The following is a 17,179-nucleotide window of genomic DNA, read 5'->3' as shown; positions in this document are numbered from 1 at the left end:
ACACAGCCACTTTTAATAATTTCTTTGCCTTGTTTATGATAGTAGGGTGAATTTTAACCATGTAGAAGCACCTCAGAAAATACTGTATCTTCCCTTCAAAACACTAGATAAATGTAATCTATGATGCTACACTGGGCTACTACTGCTTCATAATGAAATAAATTATCAGGGAAAAAAAATAACTGATTTTCATATTTCAACATAATACAACTGGCGTTAGGAAGGGCATCCAGCTGTAGAAACTGTGCCAAATTTAGATTGGAGCCTGGTGTTGCCATCCGGTTTCACCAGTCCTCAGTCAAGTCATCCAACCCCATGCTAGCATGGAAAGCGGACGTTAAACGATGATGATGATGATGACAACTATATAGATTAAATAACAAGGGTGTACCTCAAATTGCAAGAAATAGTAGCCAGATCTCACTCAAATCACCCAAACATCCTGAAAAGTGGAAGGACACATTACATTGCATATATATATATACACACATTTATGTGTATTTATTTATATATATATATATATATATATATATATATATATACCACCACAGAGTTAAACAACTGCAATTGTATAGAACAGTAGTTCCTAACCATTTCACTGCTATGAATTTTCCAAAGACTGCAGGCTTTTGAAAGGTCTATCTACCCAACAAATTTTGAACTCAGATCATGGACCCTGCTATATTATCTTTGTAGATGCCCAGAGATCAAAAGACCCCTACATTGAGAAAAGCTGATACAGAGAAACAACAAACCTGATCCTTTAGAAGATTCAGCCCATCGTGGGTCAGAAGACGGATAGTCGTCAATAATGGACAAGCTGGTTTGAGCAATTATAGTGTCCAGTTCGGAAGTTTTAATTGGCAACACTTTAGTTTCATTGGTCTCCATTTCAAATTCTTGAGTCATGTATGCAGGAAAAGCTTTTGTTAAAAGTTCTTCAGTTTTTTTCTGACAAAAAATGCAAATATACAATCATTTTGAAATCCCAAATACATGTAGTCACAAGCATTTTAGGTAGAGCATTATCAATCTGAATTATAGGATTTAAAGAACTATTACATCATCCTGAAGCAAAACTGAATTTTAAAACAAAAACAAATGAACTGTTGAGTAATAAATAATTGTTAAGATATGAAGCCTTACTATTTTTTTATGGCAATATGCAACAAATGCAGCTGTGAAGATACTCTGCAATGAATTATCACCAGTTGTAGACTCCTGTAAAATGAAAATACATTCAAATTAAAAATTTGTATTTGACTGATAATATCTCATAAAAATTTTTCGAGAAACGGAGAAGAAAAGTCATTTAACCTTTTAGCATTCACATTACTCTTTCAAATGTAATTATTTATTAACATTGTTTTGAATTAATCATGCATTATCTCAGTTTCAAGATTTCAATGATATGATTGTCTATTTTTAAAATGACATTGTAGGGTAGGTGTGAGAGGCCAGATCTGGCTGGTTTGAACATAAACCAGGTAGAATATTTGGACCAGTTGTGGCTGGTCTAAATGCAAAAGGGTTAGATACGTAATACTTTCTTGGAGATAGTGGAGAAGAAAAATAACTGAAATACATAATACTTTCAACAAAGTATAATCCTATCACAAAACAATTTCATTTATTTTGTTGATGATAAAAACTATAATTTAAATACATTTTATACACATAGTAACAGACTGGATCATCTTTTATAAATATAACTGTAAAATCTCAAAACATGGAATGTAACTTACTTCTATTTCAAAAACAGGCTCTGAATCAACACTGTAAAATATAAAATGAACAAAATAAAATCTTACAAAATATTTCATACACAATACCTATTTTAAAATATTGGTCACAAGCTAATGACTGCAACTGATAAAAGAACAGCAAAAAGTAGTTTAAGTTTAAATGAGATAATGAAAAATTTTTGTTCTTACTAAACAACAAAATAACGATGGTCCTCCAAAGACTAAAGAGACATTTACTTATCTTACAATAACTTTCAGTAGTGATAGGCACAACCAAAATTACTCACTTATCCTTGATACACTACATGAAGTTAGTGTTAGCTAATGGTCCAACTCCTATACATTAGGTGGAAATATTCATTGCATACTAAACTGACAAACAATGTCACAAGGAAAGAAAAATTGAAGTGAACCAACCCAAAGTTTTGCTGGTTTGATAGCTTTGAGACAAGTAATATTCCACGATGAGCAGAGAATAGAAGAGGATTGCAATCATATCTGCCTGAAAAACAGTAAAAAATATATTTTATCATTAGAAATTTATGTTATATCTGATAATCGCTAATGAATTGTCTCAATTCATAATACAATTATAAATTTTCAGACTATTAATCTATTAGGCATGACTGTGCAGATGTGGATGACAGAAACATCTGGACCAGAGTCACAACAACTGATTCAACAAAGCTCATGCTGTTGAGAGAAAGTTTTACCTAAATTGGTGGGTGGTTTTGGGCAGCTGGTGTGTCACAGTGGAAAGGGCCAAAACACTACAATGTTGAGGCAAGTGAAATCGAAATCGCAATTGAACCATACTCGATGACTGGCACCTGCGCCAGTGGAGCACTAACAGCACTGTCCAAGCGTGTTCATTGCCAGAGCAGCTGTCTGGCTTCCGTGCTAGTGGCCAGTAAATAGCACCATTTGAGCCTGATCGTTACCAGTGTCGCCTTCCTGGCACTTGTGCTGGTGGCACATTAGAAAATCATTCGAGCAAGGTCATTGCCAGTGCTGCTGGACTGGCTCCCGTGCAGGTGGCACGTAAAAAACACCTTTTTGAGCATGGCCGTTGCCAGTACCGTGTGACTGGCCCTTGTGCCGGTGGCACGTAAAAGCACCTACTACAGTGGTTGGCGTTAGGAAGGGTATCCAGCTGTAGAAACTCTGCCAGATCAGATTGGAGCCTGGTGCAGCCATCTAGTTTGCCAGTCCTCAGTCAAATCATCAAACCCATGCTAGTATGGAAAGCGGACGTTAAATGACGATGATGATGTATATATCATCATCATCATCGTTTAACGTCCGCTTTCCATGCTAGCATGGGTTGGACGATTTGACAGAGGACTGGTGAACCAGGCTCCAATCTGATTTGGCAGAGTTTCTACAGCTGGTTACCCTTCTTAACGCCAACCACTCCGAGAGTGTTGTAAGTGCTTTTACGTGCCACCGGTACAAATGCCAGTCAGGCGGGTACTGGCAATGGTCACGCTCAAAACGGTGTATTTTACATGCCACCTGCACAGGAGCCAGCCCAACGGCATTGGCAACGATCTCGCTCGAATGTCTTTACACGTGCTACCGGCACAAGTGCCAGGAAGGCGACGGTGCCATCACGATTTGGCTTTCGCTTGCCCCAACAGGTCTTATATATATATATATATATATATATATGTATATATATATATATATATATATATATATATATATATATATATATATATATATATATATAGATAGATAGATAGATAGATAGATAGATACGATGTATTCTTTCAGTTTACATCCACCAAATCCACTCAACAAAGTTTTGGCTGGCTCTAGACTACAGTAGAAAATATTTGTCTAAAGTGTCACACAGATGGATTGAACCCAAAACCTAATGGCTGGGAAATAATTATAATCATCTAACTATAATGTTTTCAAATGTTTATGGAGCAGTCAAAAGAGTGAAACAGCAGAAATCTTAAAAACTGATATTTTCCAGAGTTTAATTCAAATCTAAATTTACTTTCACTACCGTACTAGTTAGGTTTATGCAATATTGCTTTGCCTACCATATTTTCTGCTATATAAGTCAATGTAGTATAAACATTCAATCAACATCACTACCTTGCCAAATTCTGCTGCATTTCACATGGAGTTTTTGGTCTTCCAATGTCATCTTGGTGTATATGTCAGCCTATCATTTTTGACTGAAGATTCTGGTTTGGAAAATTCAACTTGTATACCAGGAAATATGGTAAAGATATAACACAAATGGATGCAAAATTCAAATTTCATACTAAGTGAACAAGAGTTAACATCGAAACCTGGCTATTTAATCTTTTATGTAATCATTCATTTGGCTTGAGAACTTATTACTGTATATGTTTACGCTAAATATTTATGTACTTACCAACTCCAAGAATCTGATCTCCAGGACGGTTGAAGTCTACAGTTTCTGAAGGGAAATTTTGATCCACTGAAAAGAAAGAAAGAAATAAGTGGTTCTAATTTAGGCACAAGGCATTGTGATAACTGTTTTTAACATAAGCACTGAAATCTTGAGAAAAGGGCATTAGTCGATGCCATCAGTGCCAGTATTTGGCTAGTACTTCATTTTATTGGCTGCTAAAAGATAAAAGGCATTGTTGACTTTCATGAGATTTGAAGTCCGAATGTAAAAAAACCACCAGAACAAATGCTACAAGGCATTGCTACCAATGCTTTGACAGCTCTGCCAATCTAGCACCATCATCATCATTTAATGTCCATTTTCCATACTGGCATGAGATGGATGGTTTGGCAGGCGCTAGCAAGCTGGAGAGCTGCACCAAGCTCCAACTGTCTGCTTTGGCATGATTTCTACTGCTGGATGCCCTTCCTGTCAATCACTTTACAGAGTGTACTGGGTGCATTTTACGTGGCACCAGCACAGGTGCTTTTTGCATGGCAAACAAATTTAATAGAAATGTCATACTTGTTTCAGTCATTTAATTGGGGCCATGCAGGAGCACCGCCTTTTAGTTGAAGAAATCGACTACTGGACTTATTCTTTGCAAGCATAGTAATTATTCTAACAAACCAAGTTATGGGGATGTAAACACACCAACATTGGTTGTCAAGCGATGGGGAGGGAGACAAACACAGACACACATTTACATGTATATATACGACAGGCTTCTTTCAGTTTCCACCTACCAAACCAAATCCACTAACAAGGCTTTGGTTGGCCCAAGGCTAGACGACACTTGCCCAAGGTGCCACACAGTGGGACTGAACCCAGAACCACGTGGTTGGGAAGCAAGCTTCTTACCACACAGCCACTCCTATCTAACATTTAAAAGATATTTAAATATTAATGAAGTTAAAGGTAATTACTACAAATCATTAAGGAAATGCTTTTAAATATCTTACAGAATAAAACACATACTTACATGATATACAATGAGCTTGAGTCTTGCAGTAAATCAATGCATGATCTCCTTCAACATTTGAGACCAAGAGATGATAGCCAAGGATGTGGTCTTCATTAGATTCCTAATGTAATACACAATATTACCATTTATTACAAAAATATTAGACCTGGGATTTATTTATCTCTCTCTCTCTTTAAATGTATATAAGTTGTGACATTCCTATCTTTTTCCTTTTTTCCCCCAAGAGATATATTTCATTTACTCATCATTCTCATCATTTAGTGCCTGTATTCCAAGATGGTATGGGTTGGATGGTTTCACAAAATCCAACAGGTCAGAAGACAGTGTCAAATTCCAGTTGTCTGTTTCGGCATGGATTCTACTGCTGGATGCCTTCCGAATGCCAACCACTCTGCAAAGTGTACTACATGCTTTTTCATGTCAGTGACACTAGTGATGTCACCAAATAGCTCACAAGACAAGACCCCTTGGCCCCTTGACTAAGAAGGTTGTAGTATTGAGGGAGGTGGCTTATGCCAGATATACTCATATGCAAAATTTATAACAAAATATCAGGGTCAAAATTGATAGGGAGGAAGGGGTAACATTATACTTTAGTGTAAAAAGAAAAGATAAGAAAATGAAATATATTTATTGACTTTTAGGTATATAAAGTGGAGGTCACATTATTGAAATCACATTGTAATCAAGTAGATATGGTAAATGAAATGACAGGCCAAGTGGGAGTTAAAACTAGATTATGATATCCATTCTCCAAGAACTTACTAATATTATACGATGATTGTCGAAGAATTTATGGTAATAATTTTTATAAAAATGAATCCCTGCCGTTATTAAAAGGAAATTTGTTTATGGTTAAGTTAGAAAAGAGAAAGCAGGACCATGATGTTTTGTAGAGTCTCAGAGACTAGTGGGGAAGGGATAGGAGGAAGAAGTAACACATTGAAATATTGATTTGTCCTGAGACTGGAGACCTGGTCTAAATGCTTGTATCAGAGTGGATTCCGTCCAAAGCATCCAAGAACCAAGTAATGCTGTAAAAGCAGGGACCAGAATAAGCTTACCAGATGAAAAATGATTTTTAATGTAACAATGGCTTAAAGTTTAACAATAAGGAGTCGCATGTAGTTTAGTTGATAGAGTATTGATTCTACTATATTGAGGAAAAAGTTTGTGCGCCATGTTAAAAATAATGAAATAATGTTGAAATATGATGGTCTTTATTTTGAAGAATAGTTGTTGTTTTTGAATAAATTGCTTATACAACAATTTATTCAAAAACAACAGCTATTCTTCAAAATAAAGACCATCATTTTCCACAACCTTCTGCCAATGATCTGCAAGCTTTTGGATTTGGTCAAAATATTAATCCTTCGGCTTTGAATCAAAAAATTCTTGACAGGCTTCTTCAACTTCATCAAATGACTCAAATCGGCGACTTTTCATAGAGTGCTGCATTGATCGGAAGAGACCATAGTCAGATGGAGCAACGTCTAAACTATAGGCTGGATGCAGCAGAACTTCCACACCGTCCAATTCTTCAATCTTGTTGCTGGTCTTTCTGGTGGTATGCAGCTTTGCATTGTCTTGTTGAAACAAAGCATGTTTTCAACGAACACAGTGAGTCACCACTGAATGAACACACAAACCACAAAAATATATAAAAAAGCATTATTTTAACAGGGCGCATGAACTATTTCCTCAACCTAATAATTGTAATAATTTTCTAAAAATATAAAATATGTATACTAACTTGCCACATTTCAACATGTTCCAAAACTGTTAATGATTCTAACTCCATAGGCTCACTAGTTTCCTGAAGACACAGTGAACCTGTAAAGATAAAGTGAAATCACAAGTAACAAAAAAAATTCTGGTAAAATAGAGAAAAAAATTTATTGAAATATTAGTATGAAGACAGAGGTATGGAGGAAAAGATGGTGGTTAGAGACAGATGTTTTTTGCAACTTCTGAAAGAAACAGAACAAAATAATTTAGGCAGTTCCCATAGTCATGGATTTATATCTGCATTTCTATGCTGACACAGATTGGATGGGTTTTCTGAGGCAGAATTTTATGACTGGAAGCTCTTCTTGTTGCATCCAGTCATAAAACTCTGCTTTCCATGCTGGCATGAGTTGGACAGTTTGACAGGAGCTGGCAAACCAGAGTGCTGCACCAGACTCCAACTGTCTGTTTTGGCAAGATTTTTACAGCTGGATGCCCTTCTTAATACCACTTTTTACAGAGTGAACTGGGTGCTTATTATGTGGTACCAGCACAGGTGCTTTTTACATGGCATATTTTAAATTATTTAAAAATTTCTACAATAGGTACAAGGCCTGAAATTTGGTGGGGAGGAGGAAGTCAATTACACAGACTCCAGTGCTCCACTGGTACTCATTTTATCAACCTCAAAAGGATGAAAGGCAAAATCCAACTTTGGTGGAATGTGAACTCAGAATATAAAACCAGAAATGCCACTGACCATATTGTCCAGCTTATTAATGATTCTGCCAACTCACCACCTTGTTTGTATCTTAATATAAAGAACAAACATATATACAGTAAAACAGTTTGACAGTAAAGGTTGGTAAGACGGAAACAAAAAAAAAAAAAACAGGCAGCAAGCTGGCAGAAACGTTAGCACACCGGGCGATATGCTTAGCAGTATTTCGTCTGCAGTTACGTTCTGAATTCAAATTCCGCCGAGGTCGACTTTGTCTTTCATCCTTTCAAGATCGATAAATTAAGTGCCAGTTACTCACAGGGGTCAATGTAATCGACTTAATCCCTTTGTCTGTCCTTGTTTGAACCCTCTATGTTTAGCCCCTTGTGGGCAATAAAGAAATGAAAAACAAAAAAAAAAGGAATATAGTATTAGAGGAAGAGTTTCATTGGTACAATAGGATTATTTGAAGTAATGTTGCTCTTTTTCCTTTAGAATTTCTACAAATAGTTTATAATGATTACCATTTCCCCTGTTAATTCCATTACTTATACTGAGAATTCCACTTTAAAACAAAAACTTTGATGTAAAAATGCTGATAAAAATCACAATTTATTTACCAACAGCATAATGAACGACATTTCTCACTTCCGGATTCATAGCAGCAGCCAATATAACCACACCAAAACTGAAATTAATAAGAATTTTTAAAAATCAATTCAAGCTAATTAAACTAATGAAACAAGATACAAATAACTATTTTGGTCACATAAAATGTTTTTACAAAGTTGCCACGCAACTCAAGTTACCTATCCCTTTTGTAACAAGTTTAACATAACATATATGTGTTCTCTTCAGTCACTGATCTGATATAGTGTTCAAAGGAAATTATTATTTCTCTTACTTTTTGAATAAAAATATCTGGAACTTAGGCAAATAACAGCAAAAGATTACAAATATCTAATAAAATTTAAGTACTTAAGTTTAATAAATAAAGTTTACAGTCTATAGTCTTCTTACTATAAATAGTGAATTCTCATAAAACATTATCTATATTTGAACTAGTTTACTTGTGCTAAGAAGAACCAGTTATGACTAAGCATATAAAAAAAAGTGATATGAGTATTAAGTGTATAATACTCACATAAGTAAACAAAAATAATTTTGCAAAGGATGGAATTTTAAATGTTGTCACCTATTCTGGACTCTGACATTTCCAATTTGAAAGTAATTCGATCAAAAGACAAGAAAAAGAAAGACTAACAACAAATACTTACGAAGTGAGCTGCAAATCCAGAAGCCAGATATTTAACTGAGGCAATCTGGTGACATCTTGGTTCTGAAAGCAAAAAGAAAGCGTAAGGTAATTTTAAATTCAAGGAAGAAGCTTAATCTAAAAGTCTGCCGAGATATGTTGGTTTCAAATTTTGGCACAGGGCCAGTAATTTCGGGGGAGGGGGTTAGTTGATTACATCCACCCCAGTGCTCAACTGGCACTTATTTTATCAACCCAGAAAGGATGAAAAGCAAAGGTGACCTCAGCGAAATTTGAACTCAGAACATAAAGAGAGACAAAATGTCACTGAGCAGTTCATCCAGCAAGCTAACAATTCTGTCAACTTGCCATCTTATCTGCAGAGATGTATTAAGAGAAGAGAGAAATTCATATCATCATCACCCTTTAACATCCACTTTCCATGCTGGCAAGCCAGAGAGTTGCACCAGGTTCCAGTCTGATTTGGTTTCGTTTCTAAAGCTGGATGCCCATCATAATGCTAACCACTTTACAGTACATGCTGGGTGCTTTTAATGTGACAACGGCATGATAAATATAGGCTATAAACTTTAGAGAAGAGAAAGTGACTTGGTAGATGTGTATAGAAGCATTAAATATTAAATTGATCAATACAAAATTTTTAAAAAGGCTCCAATGGTCAAAACACAACTCTAACACCAACAATAAATATATTACCATCATCATCATTTAACATCTGCCTTCCATGCTGGCATGGTTTGGACAGTTTGGCAAGCTCTACTGACTGTTTTGGCACAATTTCTAGGATTGGATGACCTTAACACCAACCACTTTACAGAGTGTACTGGGTGCTTTTTACGTGGCACCAGCAGGGTCACCATGTAACCTTGCAAGATAGGACAAAATCTCCTTCACTGGGATGAGTAGTATTGAGGAAGGTGGCTTTGTACCAATTGATGAGAAGTTAAAAGAATAACAGAGAGACTGAGATAGGTGTCTTGCTGTAGAAAAGATATAAGGATATCCACACAAACAAAAATATAAACACCAACAATAATCTTCCTTGTTTTATAGATATTTATGCTTACCCATATTTTTTTAGCCAGCTGTATTCGAAACAATCGTTCAACATTGGACTGAAAGAGTAACTGGAAGGAAAATTAAGAAAAATCTAGATAAAAAACATTTTCAACAGTGAAAACAACAACATATTCATTGAAAATAAATCTGCTTTTCTTTTCTTGAAAACATTGCAAATATTTACATTTTACCAACCAGTGTTTTACCAAATAATTTAAAGATGATATTGAATTATTTAATCTATGTCTTTGGTGTTCTTACCGACAGAATTTAAATCATAATTAAACAGTATTTGTTAAGAAGAACCAGAGATTATTCAGAATATGAGACATGTTTAACAGGACTTGGTTTTATGAAAGATACCAAATTTTGAAAGTTTACATGGCAGCTTTAATAAAAGGGAGCTTAGGCTTTTAGATCAATGTTTAACATAATACAGTGTTGCAAGCTACTCAGATAAAAACAAAGACATTCCTATGTCAGAGTTTCCCAACCAGGACTCCCCAGAATCTTAGAGTCAGCTAAAAATAGTAATAAATAAGCTAATTATATGCAAGTTATTTTTGTGCTATCATTGTCTTCTATAGTAGAAGACACTTGCCCAAAGTGCCACTCTGACTTTAAAATAAAATAGAAATTAGAGTCAGAGCTAAAAAAAAAGTTTAACATAGAGGAAAAAAAAGAAATTTTAATAGTTTACAGTTTCTGTATTATTGGCAGCCATAGACCATTTTTGAAGGACATTTCCTGAGAGAACATAGAAGAAACGATCTTTGCCCAATTCATAATCATCATCAGCTATTAATGCATGAAGAGCCTGTAATGAAAAATAAATATATAAAAAAAGAAATGTAATCATCAAATGATACAGAAGGGGAATCCCAGTCTCTAAGATGTGAAACAGAAAAAAATTACTACTTGATAGATTCATTTTGCTTTTGCACATGCAGCAATCTATATATATAAAAATGAGAATGTGTGTCTGTCTGTCTGTCTGTGTGAATCCCTAAAACTCGAGAACTACACAACCAATTTCATTCAAATTTTACACATGCCTTACTTAGGGTTCCAGTTGTGTTTTAGTCAAAAAAAATTATTAACTTCTTGCAGAGTTCGAGCACACGGCAACATAATATCTCCTCCACTATTTAAGTATTACGTGTCAAAAGTGAAACAAAAACACTCATGTCAAATACTTTCACTTTAAAAATGAAACTATTCCACTAACTGAAACAATCACATTTCGATACTGTAGTGACAGATACTTTCAGAGAGAGAGAAAGAGAGAGACAGAAAGAGAAAGAGAGAGAAAGAGAGAGAGAAATAGAGAAAGAGAGAAAGAGAGAGAGAGAGAGAAAGAGAGAGAGAGAGAAAGAGAGAGAGAGAGAAAGAGAGAGAGAGAGATGTATATGTTTACATATAGATGTACATGTATATGTATATGAATACCCGTCAGAGTGTAAGTATCTTGAGAGAAAAGCTGAACATTAGAAGCATCAGTTGTGGCGTGCAAGAGAGACGATTGCGCTGGTATGGACATGTGGTGAGAATGGAGGAGGATAGCTGCGTGAAAAAGTGCCACACCCTAACAGTTGAGGGAACCCGTGGAAGAGGTAGGCCCAGGAAGACCTGGGCTGAGGTGGTGAGGCAAGACCTTCGTACATTGGGCCTCACCGAGGCGATGACTACGGACCGAGACCTTTGGAAATGGGCTGTGCGTGAGAAGACCCGGCAAGCCAAGTAAGATCGTTGCCAGTGCCCCTGGACTGGTTCTTGTGCGGGTGGCACATGAGATGCACCATTTTGAGCGTGGCCGTTGCCAGTACCGCCTGACTGGCTCCTGTAGGATTTTCGAGCGAGATCGTTGCCAGTGCCCCTGGACTGGCTTGTGCGGGTGGCACATAAAAGACACCATTTCGAGCGTGGCCGTTTTCGTGCGGGTGACACGTAAAAGCACCCACTACACTCTCTGAGTGGTTGGCGTTAGGAAGGGCATCCAGCTGTAGAAACTCTGCCAAATCAGACTGGAGCCTGGTGTTGCCATCCGGTTTCACCAGTCCTCAGTCAAATCGTCCAACCCATGCTAGCATGGAAAGCGGACGTTAAAAGATGATGATGATGATGATATATAGATCTATACATACATGTATACGTATACATATGTGTAGATGTATATATATATATATATATATATATAGATGTACATGTAATATGTACACATATATACATATATACATGCATACAGATATCTATACATATATACACCCATCACACACACATACACATGCACACAAACACACACATTAGTCATTTGTTTTCTTATCCAAAACTACGTCAAAAGTACTGAATGGATCTTTATGAAATTTGGAAATTATATTCTTTGCATAACGGCCATAACTCCCATGAAAATTCATATATTTTTGATGTTGATGAAATTTTAACCCGAACAAAACAGATGAGCATTATTTAGAAAATGATGTCACACGTTATCGAGGCTACCATTCTTTCTGGATGTGCAAAAGGGGATGACGTCTTTATTCCAAGAATTCCTCTTACTCCATCAGGAGCAGACATTCCTTTTACATTCAGAAGACTACAATTCCCCCTTCGTGTGACTTTTGCCATGTCCATAAACAAATCTCAGGGTCAAACACTGTCTGTAGCTGGTCTTCTCTTGGAAGAGCCCTGCTTCTCACATGGACAACTGTATGTTGCCTGCTCAAGAGTGGGCAGCAACAAAAAACCTATTTGTATATGCTCCACAAGGGAAAACAAGGAACATAGTTTACAATGAGGTGTTATAATCACAACAGCAAGAAAGTATGTACATGATCACCTTCTTTTACGAAACTTCATTGACTTTCATATATTTATATTGATATACATATATATACGTGTGTTTGGGTGCGTGTGTGTATATACATCTCTATATATAAAGATGATGCGTAGTCTAGACGGCGTTTTTAGATATCATTATTCTCTTTAACCCAGGCAACGCCGGGTATTTCTGCTAGTATTCAATAAAACTTAATTATATAATCGTTTAGAGTTTCACATTTGGTTAGGGTTTAGGGTTAGTTTAGAGAAGTCATGGGCAAATTGTGACCTGCAGGACTCTGAATGACACACCTAATAAAAAAATTACCTTGAATTTTTTTTTTTTTTTTTTAGGTAGTGTAACCCACCTGATGATAAGCCACATCTCATGTGGTTTGCCTCTCAAAAAAGGTTGCCCATGCCTGATTTAGATTAATGAGTAGGGTTCAGGGTTAGGATTTTGTGCTTTAGGATGAGGGTTAAGATTTAGGAATGGATGCAAAGTAGAGTTGGGTTCAGCTTTAAAAGATGGGTTTAATGTAAGGGTTAAGATTTAGAGTCAGAGTAGTGGTTCACAAGTGTTGCTAAAATTTATGTGCAATAAATCAGATATATTTCAACAATACGCAAAAATATTTTAACAATTTCTTTTATAAAATTCCCCAAAATATTTAATTATAAAAATATAATTTTTTAAACATTGAATAGCTAGGAGAGTACACAGTAGTAAAATAGGAATCAAAGGAGTTCATAGATAAAAAAAAAATAGCTGAGAAGCACTGGCCTGAAGTTATGATTTAAGGCTTAGGGTTTAAGGTTAGAAGTTTAGTTAGGGCTAGGGTTGGTCAAGGATGCAAATTTGAAAGACATTTCTGATTCTTAAAAAGCAACAACAAAGATAGTCACAGTTAGAAAGCTATAGATGTGATGAAATTTCTTTGCACATTACAAATTTTGGCAATGTGATAAATTGTAATGAATGATTGATGATTCATTAAAATTCATAATTTTTACCATTAAGGAAAATTATGCATAAATAAATGTAACTTTAATATGTGATACAGGCTTTAGTTTGCCTGGGGCTAAAGTAGAAGACACTTGCCCAAGGTTCCACACAATGGGACTGAACCCAGAACCATAGGGTTGAGAAACGCACTTCTTACCACACGGCCTTGCTGGCACCAATATAAGCTTATCAACCCTTTAGCATTTAAGCCAGTCATATCTGGAACAAATATTCCACCTGTTTCATGTACAAACCAGCTAGATCCAACCTCTCTCACCTACCCTACAATGTCATTCTACAAAAGGAACACTCACATAATTGAAATCTCAAAGCTATGAGATAATGCATGATTAATTCAAAACAGTGTGAATACATAAGCGTTATATTTGACAGAATAATCTGAATGCTAGGGGTTAATGATTAAAGAAATTACAAACAATTTAACCCTTTTGAGGCTACCCTTGGTTTTATTATACAAAGTTCCTATTTTGAAGTATTCTAAATTACAGCCTTCTCTTTCTCTTTCTTTCTCTGTTACTTGTTTCAGTCATTTGACTGCGGCCATGCTGGAGCACCGCCTTTAGTCAAGCAAATCGACCCCAGGACCTATTCTTTGAAAGCCTAGTACTTATTCTACTGGTCTCTTTTGCCGAACCACTAAGTTATGCGGACGTAAACACACCACCATCGGTTGTCAAGCGATGTTGGGGGGACAAACACAGACACACACACACATATATATATATATATATATACACACATATATACAACAGGCTTCTTTCAGTTTCCGCCTACCAAATACACTCACAAGGCTTTGGTCGGCCCAAGGCTATAGTAGAAGACACTTGCCCAAGGTGCCATGCAGTGGGAATGAATCTGGAACCATGTGGTTGGTAAGCAAGCTACTTACCACACAGCCACTCCTGCGCTTTCCATTAAAATTTTACTAAATTCTTTATCATTTTCAAAATTAACTGACACAAAGGTTGTGCATTTCAACAGAAATATGGTAATGAAAGGGTTAATAACTTACAGCTCCAGAAGCTTGAGCGGATGATGAGCCAAATATGAAAGAGGTCATGCGGCTTGTGATACCAGCAAGCATACCTTGTGAAGCTCTGATAATGCGATAGGAAATTGAATTCTGCAATAAATAAACATTATAAAAATTTTGATGAAGCCAGCAATTGCAAAATCAATGTTTTTTAAAAGTAAAATATTACCTTTTACATCTTTGAAGTTACGAGGGTGTGCTGAAAAGTTCCCGGCTTTAAGGGTATTGTGAAAAGCCTGGTTGAAGGTCCAAACTTCCGAGTTCTTTTACAAAGCTTAGAAAAACTGAAGGACCACTGCAATAAGTGTGTGAATGTGAGAGGGGAATATGTTGAATAAAATCATAATTAACTGATCCTCTTGTATTTTCTTTTACACAAAGCCAAGAACTTTTCAGCAACCACTCATATATATATCATCATCATTTAACATCCATTTTCCGTGGACATCATCATCATCATCGTTGGTTAATGTCTGCTTTCCATGCTAGCATGGGTTGGACGATTTGACTGAGGACTGGCAAGCCAGAAGGCTGCACCAAGCTCCAATCTGATCTGGCAGAGTTTCTACAGCTGGATGCCCTACCTAACGCCAACCACTGTAGTGGGTGCTTTTATGTACCACCAGCATGAGGGCCAGTCAGGCGGTATTGGCAATGGCCACGCTCAAAATGGTGTTTTTTACGTGCCACCTGCACGGGAGCCAGTCCAGCGGCACAGGCAACGACCTCGCTTGAATGATTTTCTAATGTGCCACCAGCACAAGTGCTAGAAGGCGACGCTGTTAACGATTACGCTCAAATGGTGCTATTTACGGGCCACTAGCACAGAAGCCAGACAGCTGCTCTGGCAATGAACACGCTTGGACAGTGTTGTTAGTGCTCCACTGGCGCAGGTGCCAGTCATCGAATATGGTTCAATTACGATTTCAATTTCATTTGCCCCAACAGGTCTTCGCAAGTAGAGTTTAGTGTCCAATGAAGGAGACATATAATATATATATATATATATATATATATATATATATATATATATATATATATACACACACACACGAGGGGGTACTGAGAATTTCCTGGCTTTAAGAGAATCACGAAAGGTCTGTTTGGAGGCCCAACCTTCCGAGTTCTTTTACAGGTCTTAGACAAACTGAGGGACCACTGCAATAAGTGTGTGAATCTGGGAAAGGAACATTTTAAATAAAATCATAATTAACTAATCCGCCTGAATTTTTTTTTACCCAAAGCCAGCTACTTTTCAGTCGCCCCTCGTATATCTGATGTTATATGATTAAGCTCTCTCAGATTTGCCCAACTATCACAATCTAACAGAGAATTCAGGAAAGTCATTAACACAACAGCCTGTATTCATTCAAAGATTGTCAATGGAGGTTTAGTTTGGCTCTCTAACTGACATTGTTGTCACAATGTCCCACAAAACACTGGGATGCTGAGCCGGGCATCAGTACAGCAGAAAGCATCACTTTTTTACCCATGTAACTAAAGTATGGAATGCATTTTATCACAGGACTGTTTTATCCAAGTTGACCAGAAGTTACACACACACACACACAAAATAAAAGACAAACTGAGTGAGCAATTTAAAACATTAAATACAATCAATAGATAAAAATGAAATTAAATGTTAAAAGTATTAAATTAAAAATATATTAAGAGAATATGAAAAAACATTGAGTAATAGTAACAAATAATAAACTCACTTGTTCCGGAGTTGGAGAAAGAAGAACAAATGAGCTAGTTGTAGTAGCTAGAATACAACCATGAGGCTGAAAAATAAAAGAAAATAGAATAAACATTTGATAATAATGTATTCTGATTTCCAGCATACAAATCAAATTTTTCAGACCCAAGATCCCATGTGAAATGTAGCAGGATTTGGAAAAATAGTGATGATGTTCGAATGTTTACACTATATACTACATCAATTTGTATGCCGGAAAATATGGTATCTATAGTAATAGCTGTATATACACACACTGTCATGTATACAGACATTACATATACATGTATAAATATAGCAGTGGTTCTCAACTGTGGCCCTCAAGCATCCTTCCAGTAGCCCTTGACAGTCTTCCCACTGACAGTCGTCCTAATGTGAATAAATAAGCATATAAATTTTTCTTTAATTGATTTGTGTTTTACTTACTTTTTTTTTTGTATGATGGTGCACTCATTTACAATTATCATGTGATGTGAAAGCAAAGGAAGCACACTCACACACAGACACACACACACACACACATTGCCTTGAGTTGACAAACACCTTGTGAGAAGAATTTCCTAAGTGGAAGTTGAGTGGAAACTCATTGCTAATGTGTATATATGTTGTGTGTGCA

The 17,179-nt window shown here is 36.3% G+C and overlaps 1 protein-coding gene across 1 annotated transcript in view; it reads right to left on the bottom strand.

Moving 5' to 3' along the window:
• The window catches only part of LOC106883067 (nuclear pore complex protein Nup133), a 49,512-nt gene that overhangs the window by 24,349 nt on the left and 7,984 nt on the right, over positions 1–17,179 (bottom strand). The window contains exons 5-17 of the mRNA XM_089358246.1: positions 16,544–16,609; positions 14,805–14,915; positions 10,649–10,765; positions 9,957–10,016; positions 8,891–8,952; positions 8,234–8,301; positions 6,918–6,997; positions 5,162–5,264; positions 4,141–4,206; positions 2,163–2,247; positions 1,746–1,776; positions 1,147–1,221; positions 723–951 (exon numbers count right to left, since the gene is read on the bottom strand). Coding sequence (XP_089214372.1) covers positions 723–951; positions 1,147–1,221; positions 1,746–1,776; positions 2,163–2,247; positions 4,141–4,206; positions 5,162–5,264; positions 6,918–6,997; positions 8,234–8,301; positions 8,891–8,952; positions 9,957–10,016; positions 10,649–10,765; positions 14,805–14,915; positions 16,544–16,609 — 1,153 coding nt within the window. The remainder of the gene's footprint in view (positions 1–722; positions 952–1,146; positions 1,222–1,745; positions 1,777–2,162; positions 2,248–4,140; positions 4,207–5,161; positions 5,265–6,917; positions 6,998–8,233; positions 8,302–8,890; positions 8,953–9,956; positions 10,017–10,648; positions 10,766–14,804; positions 14,916–16,543; positions 16,610–17,179) is intronic.

Source organism: Octopus bimaculoides, chromosome 10, assembly GCF_046866305.1.
Source record: "Octopus bimaculoides isolate indiv1 chromosome 10, ASM4686630v1, whole genome shotgun sequence".
NCBI lineage: Eukaryota > Metazoa > Mollusca > Cephalopoda > Octopoda > Octopodidae > Octopus > Octopus bimaculoides.
Note: the sequence above shows the minus strand (reverse complement) of the source record. Positions and strands in the feature narration are given on the sequence as shown.